Source organism: Gymnoscopelus braueri, assembly GCF_963280865.1.
Source record: "Gymnoscopelus braueri genome assembly, chromosome: 5".
NCBI lineage: Eukaryota > Metazoa > Chordata > Actinopteri > Myctophiformes > Myctophidae > Gymnoscopelus > Gymnoscopelus braueri.
The window spans coordinates 35,905,783-35,923,003 of NC_137606.1; the positions used below are offsets into that span (position 1 = coordinate 35,905,783).

The 17,221-nt window shown below is 43.1% G+C and overlaps 1 protein-coding gene across 18 annotated transcripts in view; it reads left to right on the forward strand.

Annotated features, from left to right (window-relative positions):
- phldb1b (pleckstrin homology-like domain, family B, member 1b) overlaps nt 1–17,221 on the forward strand; it is a 102,453-nt gene that overhangs the window by 38,044 nt on the left and 47,188 nt on the right. For all 18 annotated transcript variants that reach the window (XM_080429512.1, XM_080429513.1, XM_080429516.1 and 15 more), the window contains 2 exons: nt 8,087–8,212; nt 14,608–16,118. In XM_080429512.1, coding sequence (XP_080285638.1) covers nt 8,087–8,212; nt 14,608–16,118 — 1,637 coding nt within the window. The remainder of the gene's footprint in view (nt 1–8,086; nt 8,213–14,607; nt 16,119–17,221) is intronic.

The window sequence follows — 17,221 nt, forward strand, 5'->3', positions numbered from 1 at the left end:
TGGGAACAGAAATCCGCAAATGGCTACAAACCGCTCCGTTCCCATTGAAAAGCATTGGCAGAATCCACCCTCATAGGTAGAATTAAACTTCGGTGTGACCGCGCCCTAACAGAGTATTTCTGCATTGCAGTATTGATACTTTTACTTAAGTTCAGTACTTCTTCCACCACTGGTTCCATTATTAGAATATTATGGTCTATGTTGGTGGAAAGGGAACTTGCAGACGCAGAGGTGACGGGCTGAGCGGAGGCGACTCTTGTTGGAGTGATTCCCAGAGTGCACTCAGTGAGATGAGAGAAAGCAGTTAGACCTTATTGGAAGCTCAGCTCCCCCACAGCGCCGCCGCTGACGGATCAATCTGGCTGATTAACTGGGAGGATTTCAGAGCATGTATGTGTCTTCTTGCACACACACATTCTCTTGTACTTTATCTAAACACACAACACACACGCAACACACACACACACACACACACACACACACACACACACACACACACACACACACACACACACACACACACACACACACACACACACACACACACCTGATTTCATCCTGTGCTCGGTGCCCCAGCGTTCATTTAATTTTGCCACCGACTGCTGTCCTCTCCTAAATGACTTCCAGCATTCTAATTATTGAAATGGCAGTGTCATATTTCACTGCCAGAGTTTAAAGTATAGAGGTTGAGACAGTCTCTCTCTCACTTCTTCTATCTGTCTCTGAACGCTGGAATATACTGTATATCACTCTGAGGAGGTCTGCTTAGCTCAGCCTGTGAGAGAAGGGATTCTTTCTATGTTGCTGGTTCTTGAAAGCATCCTGAAATGTCAGAGAAGCCTCTTCTTATGAAGAAAAGCTTCAGCTGTGTTTGAGATTGTATAGCCTATAATTAAGATAAGCCAATTCCAAATTCCCGGAGCAGGTGTTTTACTGTTAAACCCGAAAATTCAGTTGATGACATGTTTTTGACGTTTTGAAGGGTTTTAAAAGAGTTCTATACATCTACAAGCTTCACAAGGTTCTTGTTTTTCAGTTAAGTTGATTACTTCTAAACTCTCTTGTCAAATTGTGGGAAATGTGATGCTCATTAGCCATATTTAGACAGAGTCTAGGGGTGTGTGAAACAGAAAACTAGATGGTAACATTCAACATGGAGTTTATTCATCTGATTCTATAAGTTGTAATTAGACAAAATAAAAATGAAGCTAAACGGTAAAATATGAAGGAGTCTCTTTAACAAGGACTTACCACCCTCTTAGCCTAAAAGGAAACCTGAGAGCCTAACCTTGTCTGCTCCAAGTTCACGTCCTTCTCTTCTTCCTTGTTATGTCAAATGATTTGACCCTCACATGGCCTCAGATCAGTAGAGAGAATGTGACCCCTGGATAAAGAGGCCTTTCAAGTGACTCACAAAATTTCCACCAGACCATCGAGGGAGAGACGTTCAAGTAGAAAAAGCAACACACATTGTTCCCATTTTAAAATGCTTCCTACTGTATTGTATTCGCAAGTCTGTCGAAAGGGTAGAACAAAAAGTGCTGTGGCCAAACACAGTTCCTTACCTTATGAACTCTTCTGTAACATGTAACGTACATCTGCACACTTCAAAATATTCTTGCCCAAATGTATTATAAGACGTTTACAAATTAAACCTGCAATCTGTAACTTTAATATCCTACCTGTGACTCAAACCCAGGTCCAGTGCACGAGCCCCAATTTCTGAAAGCATATTTGGGTAGAGGATAATATACAGTATTGCATTTTGAGCTTCATGAAATACCTCTGGTCTACCAGTAGTGGTCATACCCGACCACAATACACTTCTCAATAGAAGAGCAGGTAGACCAAGTACAACCACTGCTGTTGTGTTAGTTATATGGTGTTAACATGCTCTAGTCTAACATACAGACTGGTCAAAATAACATTTTATTCACACAAAGCAAAGTTATGGATTGCAGGTTTAAGGAAGTAACCTGACCAACTCACAAACCATAATTAGATGCTCATCGCCCTTCAACTTCCTTTGTGTTCATTCTGCAGTGTATAGCTCTATCATTGACTCTAATTACACGTCTTCACTGATGAGAACCTTATGTGCATCGTGCAATCCATAACTGTACTGTCAGTAAGGCTCTATGAGCACAACTCATTTTACAAAGTGCTTCAGTTGACTATACGCTGACCATCAGTAATGATTGTGCATCCACAAAAAAGTGGCAAAAGCGACAAAGCTACAGATACGAGCAGGTTGTGTTATGAGCCTAGCTGAGCTCTCCTCTTTGTACATTGTTTATTGACTTTACACTCTACCTTTCTTTCTTGTGCAATTATAATGCGAGGAGCTGTCGTTTCATTGTATGAACATTGTGTGGGTGCTATAGTCTAATGAATAGGGCAGGCTACTGACTGTGTATGATTTACGAAGCCAAGTCCTGTAATTCTTCCACCCACCCCAAGTATTTGATGCATGGGCCTAGTTAGCATGTCCTCATATTATAAAAGGTTCCCAGGGACCTTGATAAATACCCAGAGTCTCACAGGACCATAAATCTACAGCTACGGTGTCAAAAACTATTGTCTCGTCGACACATCGTCAAGTGTTTGGAGGCAGTAGAGGATCCATCTTGGTGAAGAGGCTGCTGGCATTTTAACAGCTGGATTGATGAGTGCTAATTGGCATCCAGGGACTGCTGGTAATGGACCTGAGTCTTTCAAAGAAACCTCAATCACTTAAATATAATACTTTGTTGTATGGCAATTTTTTTTTTTATAATGACATGCCCAAAATAGGAAGGTTGGGTTGTAAGTGGTTAAAGTTGATATGTCAGCTGTGAAATAAATAATTTATTAGGCAGCAGGCTATAGAATGGCATCCACCCTGCTTTGTTATTTGTTATTCACGCGTAGTCAAGTTTTGCCCTTCCAGTATTAATAGTGATCACTCTCTGCTAAAATGTCATGTTTTTCTCTGCTTGGAAATAACATCCAATTTTATTACATACTCTGTAATCATGGATGTTGGTGACAGACAGTGCAGATCCTAAATAATATCAACTCAACAGACCCAGTCGTGACATCCTGAGTTCAAATACAGCTTAAAGGGATATTTCACTTTCAAAAAAACTTTGGGTCATTTTATTGTCTACTCATGCTTTTGTGAGCCCCCCAGACCGTTTTTAAAACTCAATTTTTAACATGTTAGATTCATCAAAAACACCCATCCTTGGTTCTGGTGACTCACCCTGCCCTCCTAATACGCGAGGGGGCCGTGTTTTTTCGTTTACTTTTTTCATTTATTTTTAATATATTTATTTGAAAAAATATATATATATTACGATAAAAAAATTTAACAAAATAAATGAAAAAGTTATCGAAAAAACACGGCCCCTCGCGTATTAGGAGGACAGGGTGAGTCACCAGAACCAAGGACAGGTGTTTTTGATTAATCTAACATGTTAAAAATTGAGTTTGAAGTTATAATGGGTTTGTATAGGAAGGGGGCGTGTCTGATAAAATGAATATCAAATATCTAAATAATGAATCAAGCAACTTAAAAACTGTCTGGGGGGCTCACAAAAGCCTGGGTAGATGATAAAATGACCAAACGTTTTTTTGAAAGTGAAATATCCCTTTAAGAATGTGTGATAGTACATTATATTTTAGAAAACGTAGTAGTAATACTAATAGAAACCTTATAATCCGTAAGTGTACATTTTCTGTTGGCTTTAGTGTGGTAGATTTAAAAAACAGCGAGTAAGAGAAGCTGAGAAAGAACACAGTCCCTGGTGGTTGTGAGAACTGTTTTCTCATGTGTTTCAGAGACCTCTTTGTTTCGCTGACTCATCCTCACGGGCTGATCCACAATGCCACCTCTCCTGTCACAGATCGCACATGTACACGCACGCACGCACGCACGCACGCACGCACACGCACACGCACACACACCCTCCTATAGCTGCTGAGGTCTGTGAGTCTGAGCCCTTGGGGGTGGGATGGGGGGTATTGAGTGGCAGCTGCCAGTAGCATCAGGGCTGAGAGTCTCTTGTCATTACTGTCACGTAGGCTCTTTACCATGCAGCCTCTCTGAGTAGAGCGCTGCTGGGCTGTGAGGGGGTGCGGCTACACAGTCAAATCCTTGGTGTTAATTTAACTCTGTGAGTGTGTACAAATGGAACCAAATGGACTTGCAAATGGATAAACTAACGACACCCTAGGAATCCCTATTCTGGGCATGACATAATAAGCGAGCATTAGGTGAAGAAAATATAGCAAACTTTTGCCAAAAATAGCCAATCTACTTGCTTGTAAGCTTGTAGAGCGGCTAGTTTTGGTAAAGAGATTTGGTGTAGACTAGAGGCAAAAAAGGGGGCAAACATCAAGTATAGACCCTTGGGGGACCGCGGTCAACGAAGTAAATAGGATGTAAGTGGTTAAGATGCACACATACATTGTCGTCCTGTATGTCACATATACCTGCAAGTATAAATATGTGACATACAGTATGTGTATTTTGGGTTGCTCAAGCGCAAGTCTATTTTATTAATTTGACATATGTATGATCAAACACTTGAACAGTGTTCAATGGACTTCACTGTGGGTTTTAGACTGTAACCCCCCGAGCTATGGGATTTAATGGTGGGTCTGCTGCATGGGCTGTGATGTGTGCCTGTTATTAACCACAGAGATCATGTACTCACAAGTACTGGGAGTGTCTGTGACTCAGACAGAGAGACAGAAGATGGTGAGACAGAAGGAGACAGACCAACAATTTTGGACACTCACAGGCTTCGTGCTGAATGTCAGAAAAGGAGAACACAAAGAGATTGAAAGAGTTTGAGCCCGACCGATTTGGCCAATATCATTATGATCGATTATTGAACCCAAAAATCTGGCATCGATCGGGCCCAATGTATTTTTGGCATTGTGTCAGGAAGAATTTGCATTGATAGGTAATTTGTCCTGTTGAAGACTGAGAGATATATATCTCTGTTTAGCAGCACTGGGCAGCCTGCTCCGTGCTGATGACTGGGTTTATCTCAAACTGTCCAATCACATCACAGGAGGACAACAACAGAGCTAAATTCAGACAGCAATGAACGTCTGATGGCTTATCTCTTTATTGAGCTCCTGGCTCACATGGTGGCTGATAAGTGATGTGTTTTGTCATTTCCAACCTGACTGTGAGTGGTTGACATTGACCTGTGTGCTTGACGTGCAGCCTATGTGAGTAATCCAGGTAAAGAGTTTAATGTGTCATTGTTGGTGTGGTGTCTGCTCTAGATTAGATCGTAGCTCTTTGTCTTTCTACGTGAATCATGGAAACACACAGAGACGGCGTATTCCCCATGAATCATGACATTGAATCATAGTACAATTGAGAACCACGAAGCAAGGATAATGTTTCACAAGCTTGCAATGCTAGCACCGGTAGTGATACGTTTCCCCAGGTATCACTGTATCCGATTGCTCTCTCTCTCTCTGACCAATTATTGTTAGTTATATAAAACAGTATGTAATTATGTTCTTTGGCATAGAAATAACACCGCCTTTAGAGTTGAAGCATTCAATGTGTTTTGCAGATGAAGAAAACCACAGATGAAATCTCCCATGTTCCCAATCTCTCAGCTGCCCTGCCCACTGGCTCTTCATCTTCAAAAGTATTCAGTGTTTGTGGGGGAAAAAAATAAACAAAAGTTCAGGCTGGTGACCGCGGTTGATATGAATCTGAGTTAGATATCTTTATCATGAGCAAGCTGTTCAGTTCTGTGGAACACATTCTACTGGAAGTAGGTACAGTATAATGGAGTGTTAAGTGTGGTCAAACATCAAACATAATTATTATTCTACCTGTTAGCCAACCATCATAGGATTGTTACATCAGACCCTTTGTGCTGTTAATGTGTTATGATGCTGAGAAACCATGGCATACAGCTACACAACATTAGGACAAAGGTGTGTGTGTGTGTGTGTGTGTGTGTGTGTGTGTGTGTGTGTGTGTGTGTGTGTGTGTGTGTGTGTGTGTGTGTGTGTGTGTGTGTGTGTGTGTGTGTGTGTGTGTGTGTGTGTGTGTGTGTGTGTGTGTGTGTGTGTGTGTGTGTGTGTGTGTGTGTGTGTGTGTGTGTGTGTGTGTGTGTGTGTGTGTGAGAGAGAGAAAGAGAGGGAGAAAAAGAAAGAGAGAGAGAATATTATATAAATAAATTAAGTCAACCATGTAAGCCTGGTTTATTTATACTTCATTGTACGGTGGTGTTGCATGGCGAAAATGGCCGATGTTATAATAGACTGTGTTAAGTTAAATTCAATTTTAGTCAGACAAATTGGTCTCTAAGTGAAGGAGATACAAGGTGGCACTCCCTGGTCATGTCCCTGGCACCCTGAGCCCTCATGTTGTTGGTTTTGTGTTGTGATGATGACAGAACAGAACACACAGTGCTGGGGCTTTCAGTCCACTCTGATCATTTAGACAAAGTGTTTAAAAAGCTGACACAGTTTCCTACAGGAGAGACGCAGGAGAAAGGAACTGGAAGGAATTGATTCTGCTGGCAAGCAATAGACCTTTTGCACAATTCCAGGTTCCATAGTAACGGGTGACGTCAGACTCATTGGTGGGTAAAACGGTTGAGTAAACAAACAATCAACAACCTTTGGCTTGTTGAGAATTGCTCCACTAATTGGGGGCTGAACTCCAGCAGTGATTTCGAGCTGCTTGAAAATATTGAAGAAGAAGGCATTTTGCTCCTGACCGCTTTGCCCATCAGCACTACGTGACCATGACAAATAAAATATTTACTTTTGGGCCTTTATTATTGATAGGACATTAGGCTGACAGGAAATTAGGAGAGAGAGATGGGGTGTGACACACAGGAAAGGTCGGGACTCAAACCCACGGCGCGCTGTCAGGCTACATTGTAGCCTTGGTGCCCGGACCGCTACACCAGCGGTCTGGGCCATGACCATGACGGCTGCATATATACAGTACAATAGAATATATTAGACCACATGAACCCCAGCATCCATATTCTGGGCATGACATGATAGAACATTTAGCAAAAATATTAGATTTGCAAGCTCACAATGCGTTGCAATGCACTGTGTTGTGAGCTTGTAGATCGGCTATTTTCGGAGAAGAGATTTGGTGTAGAGAAAAAAAGGAGGGGCCTAAGCACAGACCCCTGGGGGACCCCAGTATACATACAGTATATAGGATTTAAGTGGTTAAAGGGATATTTCACTTTCACATGTTTGGGTCACTTTTTACGTCTACTTGGGCTTTTGTGAACACCCCCGACAGTTTTTAAGTTGCTTGATTCAGTATTTTGATTTTTGATATTTTAACAGACACGCCCCCTTCCTATACAAACCCATTGTAACTTCAAACTCAATTTTAACCATGTTAGATTCATTGAAAACACCCGTCTTTGGTTCTGGTGACTGATATTGTCCTTCTAATGCGTGAGGAGACAGTGTTTTTTCAATTACTTTTTTCATTTATTCTATTTTATCATAATTATTTAAATTTTGTATTTCCCCCCAAAAATATTGTATTCAACATTTGTAGAATTGGCCTCAGGTCTTAATGGGTTAAGTTGAATGTACAATACCAAACATCTTTAAGTTGAATATACAGTAGAATATATTAGACCTCTTTAAGTTGAATGTACTGTATATTGCCTTGCCGTACCCTACACGAAGAAGGCTCAATTCAACCTCACATCAAAAGTCTATACCACACAGTATGAATGACAGTACACAGCTATGGGTATGAATGTTTGGTGGCTGTGGTCCACCATGCCACCATCAGGGACTCTGCCAGAACCGGTTTGATACCAGGAAACCCTTTGAACCCTCTTGTCCTCCTCTTGGTTACGTCTGTCACCTACTGTACCATGCTGTTATGACAACTCTCATATCCAGTGTTGTTACTGGATATGTTATACATTTGTTTGTCTTATTTGTACATTTTATGGAAATTAGCAGAATATAAATCCTTAGTCTGATTCTGGTTCTGCCACGCTGCAGTGTCTTAATGTTGACTGTGTGTGTTTGTGTGTGTGTGTGTGTGTGTGTGTGTGTGGTGTTCCAGGCTGTATGCTGTGTTTCGGACAGTCAGCCTTCTTCCGTTTCAACCACCCTGAGGAGGCGTTCAGGATGAAAAGTATGATGCCCTCTGGAGGAAGGGGCACCTCTGGAGATTACAGACTACGTACAGGTACTGAAAAACCCACGCACACTCACTCACTCACTCACTCACTCACTCACTCACTCACCCACCCCACGTACACACTGGTTCCAATAGACCCTTTTCGCAGCAGACATTTTGATGGGTAAACACCATTGAGTGTAGTAACAATTGATTGTGTTTCATTTAGGTCTTACTACTGTGTACCAGCATGGACAGCTCCTGTACAGTTAACTTCTTGCTGGCACACAAAAACACCTAAATCAAACACACCCACAATCAACTTTATTACCTTCAGTTGTGTGTAGCCGTCAAAATATCTGCTGTGAAAATTACGGGTCCATCATATATTTTACTGTATTTTAAGATGATGACAAGAAGAAACTCAGTCACTCTTTAGGCAGAAGTGCAGCGATACCTAAACCTAAAGTATTTTTCTTTATTTTTTCTATAAATACAGGCCTTATGTGAGCAGAGGCACACTGGCCTGTTGTCATAGGAACAGTACGCCCTAAAGGAACGCAAACTTCCTGGTTTGTGCGCGGCCTGTGTGGATGAATGGTCAGATTGTGTGAGAGTCCTGCAGGGCTGGCCGCCAGGCGCAGCCACAGGGGGGCCTGGTCTTTTACAGGTGCCTGTACGGTGTACGCGCAGCAGTAAGCCTCCCATTAACATAAACCCTTCACTCTGTTCCCGAGTTGGAGGGGTTGAGATATGATAGCAAGCCTAGCATAGCACAGCATTGCATGGCAGCCAGCCTGTGTGGTGCCTGACTGGTGCCTCAGTTCACACCATGCATGTTTTATGAGGAGCTCATTCCACCCCGTCTCCAGGCAAAGTTATCTGCAGCAAGATTGTGTGTGTGTGCGTGCACGCCTGTGAGTGTGCTTGCATACGTGCATTTGTTTGTGCACTTGTGCTTGAGAGTGCATTCTGGACATCTGACACACACAGGCACACACACACACACACACACACACACACACACACACACACACACACACACACTAACTAGGATCACTGACAGTATCTTGTTATTTCCTTCTTTTCCTGTTGTCACTGCCTACCATGTTGTGACGAGTTTAGCTCTCATGTTTACTGGGTGTTGTGGACTTCCTGGCTCTGTAATGAATGCTTTCCGTTGTTTAGAAACGTAGAATTTTCCTCAATTATGCGTTCCTGTTGTGCTTAAACCAGCTTGTATCATTTCCATGATCTGGGAGTGGTAGGATAATGTCCAGATGCTATCTGGAAATTATTGTTCAGTCATATCTACTTGGATAGACTATAAAAGCACACAGTACTCTTTGATTTCAATAATTACTTGTAATAAAACATAATTACTTATATATCACTTTTAGAAACTGAAAGGGCTTATGCAATTCTTTCAGGCAGTAAAATTTGAGCCGGTATAGTAGACCGCAGTTACTAGGCGGTAAAGTTGTTTTAAAGGACTTTAACCAAATTTGAGCCAGAAGTAGACAGCAGTAGCTTGGTGGTAAAGTTGTTTTAAAGGACCATAACCAAAGGTCGGGCATGTTTAGCCCATATGACTCATTTGTACAAATTGTACTTGATATATATTTAAAACCAACATTCCAACAGCATTGTCTTCATCACAATACTGCCAACCATTTTCCAACCGTAGCTTGATTGATTTTCAAGGAAGATACTGGATGCAATTAATTTCAGTAATACCATACCATACTGAATCAGTATGGTATGAAAATCAACTTGCAGAGACTGATTTGAATGAAAAGAAAAGAAAAGATTGATTTAACATCCATGACTTATAATGTAATGATGTTTAGAAAACATTGACTCAATTATTTAGATCAAGTATTTTGATTTATTTTGGACAAAATGTAAACAAATGGGAAATAAAAAAATAAAGCCATTTCAGTCAGATAACTCACAAATAGATTGAAAACAATATTTTTTTTCATAGAATACCCTCTGGGTATTTTTTTTTCCCATGATTTTCTAGTACACTATAAATAAAGACAGAAAAGCCCCCAAAAAACATCTTGAAAAAATGTATCAGCTGATTGCCACGTCAGCGTATGACTCATGGGTCTTTCTTGGCTCCACAATCAAAAGCACTTAACATTTTCAGAAAATATTGCACCTGCATTCTATTTTGAGTAAAATGAACATAAAGCTGTTATGTTCCCTCCCTGTTCAGTCAGTCAGTCAGTCAGTCTGTCCTGTCCTGTCCTGTCCTGTACTGGTTGCTCTACAGCACTGTTTCCCAAACAGTGGGTCGGGACCCATGTTTGGGTCGCACAAGTACATACACTCACAAGTACATATCCCCTTTGTTTCGAAAGATTATTTCAAAAAGATTTAGTTTAAACAAAACACTCACAACTTTTCATAAATAAAAGACAATTTCAATATTTTTCGAAAGTAGTAATCTAATAATTTCCTTTAAAAAAGTTTTAAGAAGTCATGAAAATTTGCCTGATTATCAGGCTGAAGCTGAGGCAGTCCACTCAGAGAGTGGGCGGGGTCTATGTTTGGAACCAGGCTAAATGAAAATAGCAGATCTACAAGCTCACAACGCGGCGCGAAGCGACCCGTTGTGAGCTTGTAGATCTGCTATTTTCATTAGTTTGGGTTCCGGGCAAACGTCTAATTTCTCTTATGGGTCTTGAGTTAAAAGGTTTGGGAACCACTAACTGCTCTACAGAGATTCCAGTATTCTATAACCTACTCTAGTCTAGTTCATGTTGTAAAAATTCAATTCCTAAAAGTGTTGTTGAACTCTCTGTGACAAGCCCCATATTCTGTTGATGGTTATGTTGTCTTCTCTCTACCATCCTCTCAAAGCAAGCAGGCTGCTTCTGTCATTGTCACTTTGTTAGAAAAACACAAATAAATACATCAAATAAAAAGATACATACACACATTTGTGGATGGAAATTGTTTATGACTCATAAACAATAATATGAGTTAAAGCTTGTGAATGTGAAACTGGCTTGTTTAATTTTTAAAGGAGTAGTTCACTTTTTTTTTTTTTTTGTCGCATTCCTAAGCCAATAATTTGATGACAGGTGGAGTCAAAGAGTATCCTACTGAGTCTCCTATTGACCGATGACCCGGTTATCAAATTATTGGTCAGATATGCGACAAATCTCCATGAACTCAAGGCTTCATGGCGTGTGTAATTGATAGAAAATAAGTAATGTTTTGGTATTACTCCTTTCATCACGAAAACATAATGTCACATTAATTTGGAGCTGGGTGTTATGACTTTTTACTTTTATTATAAAACCTGACTCTAGCATCATCATGACATGTGAAATCCATTGCCACGGCCCTTTAAGACACGGTCAGTGCCCGCCCCGTCAGTCACAGGAAAGGGAGGGGAACGGAGTCTTAGATCCCATAGCCTGGGAGAGACACGCGCGCTGTGATTGGTTACTTGGTTGTCAGGCAACCGTTTATGTCGAGTGTCTCTGTATTTTATTACGACAGCAATTCTCTGACATAAATTAGTTTACCCTAGTATGAACGGCAGTCATTTGTCCGACTAATACAAAAAATACAACGAAGTGAAGTTACAATGACAAACGACGGCTGCTTGCTTTGACAATAAGCTGTGTTATGTCTCTGTGAGGTCATTTAAGACTATGCCAGCTGATCTGTATATTAATGATAATTGAGTTAAATGTTAGGTTATACATGAACGAGTTTACACGTGTACACGGTCTCCAACTAGGTTGTGTAGTAGGGAACTGGGTAGTTTAGTACAGCACAGCACATTGTAATATAAAACAGAAACAATAGATATCCAATAAAACAAGTTAAGGAAGAAGCCAGCAGGCTTATTTGGAATCCTTTTCTTAATGGAAGATGTCATTAAAACAGCATACATTAAAAGTTCAATGAGAATAATACAAGTTTACAGGGCGAGCAACACAAAAACTGCATAAAAGAAGAAAAAGACAGAAAAACGAATTAGTAAAGATTACACATCAGAGCTAAATCATATGGACTACAGTGAGGAAGAAATTAGATATATTTTTTATATATAAAAAAAAACGCTGGTAAAAACCTATTTCTGGTCCATAGCGTTAGAAGGATTTCTCCTTAACGCTATGTTACTTTCCAGCCGTTGCCCGTTAGCGCAGGCTGCTCAGCCTCTCGTCTTTAGTAAAAATAAAAAATACTCTTTCGCTACTCACCAAAACAAAAACGGTTTTAAAATGTTGAAAGCCTACTTTATTTAGTGGGAACACTCGGAGCCCCACCTCACGTCTAAAATACACTTTTTTGTCCAGAAAATAAAATATTTCACCGGAAGGAAAACATCTGGTCAATGGACTTTTTCGATTGACAAGATCTGTAGGGGGCGCAGTGGAGTAGTTAAAACAAATATTTCTTCCGGTGAAATATTAAAATTTCTGGCCAAAAGGTGTATTTTAGACGTGATGTGGGGGGGGGCTCCGAGTGTTCCCACTAAGGAAAGTAGGCTTTCAACATCTTAAACCCGTCTTTGTTTTGGTGATTAGTGAAAGCGTAATGTTTTACTACGAGCGTGCGCTACCTACCAGCCTGCGCTACTGGGGGTGTGCAGGCAACGGCGTTAAGGAGAACTCCTTCTAACGCTCCAATGGACCAGAGCTAGGTAAAAAAAGCAGCGTTCTCTCTGAGCTATGGGATTGTACCGTAGCGTAGCGGTGCGTTGCTGTGGCACATCTCGCCCGGGCTGGCTGACATATCAGTCGGCCAGTGGTTCTCCTCCCAGCCTCGGTCCCTCTGTCTGTGGAGAAGCGGAGTGGAGCCGGTCCGAGCGATGGAGGCTGTGTCTCCTCACCCACTGTATGTGCATTATTACTGCTATGAAAGTGACCGGGTCGCGTTTTGATTCGTGCATGTGAGTACCTAAACCCCACTCGATTACACTGGGAGCGACCGTCAAATCATGACATCATTGCAAAGGGTCTCCACCGCAAAACGATTGCAATCTTATTTATTTCCGAACAGTCATCGTCCCCAATTTGCTTTATTATTATTAATTTTGAATTATATTATTTAATTACCCTTTGATCTATCCTGTGACCCACTCTTTTTTTTGGACTATCTTGAGATACCTTGTTTATTTGCTTCAGTACATGCCTATATGACCTGTGAGTATGTAAAATAAATCCCCCAAAATCAATAAACAGAACGTAAAAAAAAAACATTAAAAAAAACCTTTTGATCTACCGATATAATAACCAGCAGATCTTAACGTGTCATCATTTGTTTCCATGGACATCTGTTCAGAGTTGATTGTGGACAAGCTGTCATTTAACAGAGAAACTATGGCTGTTGAATGGGCAAGGCAGAGAGCCACTCTATTCTTCTCCCTGTTGAACAAGCAGAGCTCAATGCATTATTTATGAAGCTTATATGTTTTAGAGCAGTTTTGAAATATGGACACGTGTCTTTGCCAGGGGATCTTTTTTTTACTAACAGCAGCACTGAGGGGAAAAAAATAAAAACTGTTCATGGGCAGCTACTCTGTCTATTCCCTTCCACAAGGCTAATTATTTTTGCTTTATATACATGTCTATTATTGTACTTTACTTTTCCGCTGCTGTTGTTTCCCTCAGCATTTTTATACCACTAAAATCCATCTTCCAAGTTTCAGCACAACCACACTTTTACTTGATTTCATTTTCCACTTATAAAGATCGGTCCGATCCCATCCCAGTTTGGAGACCTGTCTTGGTGGTGACGCTCCCACGTGGTTGTCATGTCCGTGTGCCCGCTTTATAATCTACCATGTTGACATTAGAGAGAGTCAGTGAAGATTAGATTACCCTGGCTGTGTCCTGTGCTGCTCTGGGCCACATGGTAATTGGGTTATACCGGCACATTTTCCCCTGTTCCCTATCCACACTACAGTTCTTTGCTGTTCTGCTCCTCTGCTCCCCCTGCATCCTTTCTTCCTCCCTTCCTTATCTAGTCATCTTGTCTCTACATTGGACCACCAGTGGTACTGCAGCAGTGGAAGCCACTTTCTATAGTAGAAGAGTCATTGAAAGCACTCGTGTTAAAGAGCTCGGGTCCCTTTTATGAAGTGGAACTGTGGTACTTCATTCAAATGAAGGGGCCATGTATTCAGCCTCTCTCTACATTTAGATAACATCTAACATTTAATGGTAACATCTAACATTGAATAGTGGGCTGTAAGAGCAACATGTTACCTTATCTTTTGCTCTGTATCTGAAATAATTGTCTCCAAATGTATGAATTGCATTGATTTATTCTATATACCTGATTTGTAATGATGATGACGTAAAGCTTTGTACGGTATTCATTTAGGTGTGTAGGCTAAGGCTATACATATAATTGACTGTGACCTCTGTGTCAGTGTGCTATGCAAGAGATTACTTAAAAGCTTAAAGGTTGCTTTCATTTCATCCCTCCAGACTCACAGAGCTTGGTCAATGGGAATCACCAGCCCAGTCCGGCCCAGTCTCCCCCAATCCCTGGAGAGAGAGTCCAGTCTGAGCACAGTGCCATTGTCAGCTCTATTGAGAAGGACCTCCAGGACATCATGGACTCCCTAGTGATGGACGAACCCCAGCCTTCACCTTCGGAGGCCAGAAAGCCTCCCGGGGGACAACCGATCCCCCACTCTCCCCTCTCCCCCATGGTTAACGGAGGAGGGAGGTATCTTCTGTCCCCTCCTACCAGCCCAGGGGCCATGTCTGTGGGCTCCAGCTATGAGAACACCTCTCCTCCCTTCTCCCCCCTCTCCTCCCCCTCGGCTGCTAGCAGCGGGAGCATAACTAGCCCCTCTCTCTGTGGAGGACCCCAGGACCAGAATGCTTCTCTCCCTCCAGTGCCTGTCCGCTCCTCCAGCTACAACTACACCACCCAACCTCCGCCCGTCCCTCAGCCACGGACCGTATTGCCTAACCACGGTGGAAGCGGCGGGCCTCAGAAGTTTCAGGAAAGCCCCAGGCTTCAGAGGAAGGCCCTCCTGGAGGCTCCTCCAAGCCCCAAGCCAGGTCGTAGAGGACTGGGCCAAGACGGCGGTGAGAGCCCCCGCCAGATCCACCTACTGTCCTCCACTGAATCTCTCAGTGGTAGGAACATTGTGCCAAATAGCCCCAGACTCACTCCCAAATTCCCCACCTGTGCTTCCCCATCCAGTCCCAGGACCAAGGCAGCCACGGTGCTCCAGGACCGGCCTGCAAGCCCTTACAGAGATCAGGGTGGTCTGCTAGACCGCTCGCTCACTTCCAGCCCCTCCCGGCAGCTGTCGCAGCCCGGCAGAGCCTTCCAGCCTCCCCTGGACCCTATCGTGCACATCATCCATGGCTCCCAGCTTCAGCAGCATCCTCGCATGCTGCAGCCCCCCGAAAGCCCCCGCCTGACCAGAAAGACCCTGGAGCTGAACGGGGACGGCCGAGGCGGGACGGCCAGCATGAGGGAGCTCCCCCCACTCAGCCCCTCCATGGCTCGGAGGGGGATCCCAGTGCTCCCAGGGGCACTTCCGGGAACTGTTCCGACCCTGAGGACCCCGGATGGTCCGTCGATTCCAGGCAGGCTGGTCCCCGACAGTCCCAGGCTCCGTCGCAAGACTGGCTCCCCGCCGGAGGAGCAGTATGGCGGCAGGGTTGTCCGAGCCCCGAGTCCCTCCTCCCCTGCCCTGCCGCTGATGGATGGTGACGGCGGGTACAGGAAGGCCAGCTTTGGGAACGTCCTCTCCCCTGCTTACAGCCTGGGCTCTCTGCCCTCCTCCCCCATGGCGAGCCCCAGGAGCCACAGGAAGATGTCAGCGGGAGCCAAGGAGCTTGGGGGGAGGCCCCGCCCAGGGATGAGGGAACGCAAGAATAGCATTTCGGAGATCAGCGACAACGAAGATGAGCTCCTGGAGTATCACCGACGCCAGCGAGAGGAGCGCCTTCGCGAGCAGGAGATGGAGAGACTGGTGAGTTAACAGCAGCAGAGCCCATCCACACACACTGCTTTGTTTTTCTGCTTTATGAGAGAGATCAGTAGAGATACAGAGGGACAAACCCCATGTCCAGTAATCTCTCTCGGCTGCCATCGGCCCAAACCTCTAGTATCTATAAAAGTGCAATATTTCTGTGCGTGCATGCTTGTGTGTGTACTGTATCTGTCCTTCGTGTATCTCGAAAACCATCTGCCCAATCGATCTCAAACTCGGAGGACCAGAGGTAGCGCTGTGCCCGGTGTGAAGTCGGTCGGAATAGCAGTTCTCCAAAACATCTAGAAATCCACCAATCCCCATACTTGGAGATCCCTGATGTCATCAATATGACGTCATTGTACTGACATCATAGGTTTTAAGGGCTTCAACGGGTATTGCATTACAGAAGGGGCATGCGTTCCGGCATCGTCATAGTACTGACGTCGTCGACTGGCCTCCAAGTACTATGATAACGGATACTGCAGTACTCTGACAAAAGGTACAAAGGGTGTTGTATAAGTTACTGAAGGGGCATGTGATCCGACTGGTACCGCACTAGTTTAATAAAGAAAGAATCGAATGGTGTGGATCCACTTGGGAACAGCGTGGCTCCATGTGGATGTCGTACTTCATGTGGCCAGCCTGTGACGGTTTCAGTCTGGTTAGAACTAATTGACTATGATTATAAAATTTAAGTTTAATATTTCCAAGTATAAAACAGATGTGAAAAAAACTATTGTGAAGGTATTTCTGTGGCTTACTGGCAGTGTACACAAGAGACTTACTGTACCATTATTTAGTTCCGGACACTCAGACAGACAGACAGAGGCACAGACACACACAGACCCTCTCCTAGACAGCTCGCCTCTTACAGAGCCACACCGTAAAAACTGTTTTTCTAAAAAAGAAACACACATTTTAACAAGGCCGGTGCATTTCACACACCAACAACACTGTGGATTGAAAGGAGCTATCACTATGTAGATATCGCATAGTGGTACATTAAAACCTTTATTTTCATGTTTCATAATAGTGTAACTCACCATCTGTCAACACTGTAGTTTATTAGTTGTATCATGTGTACAGTGCTTTACCAGACT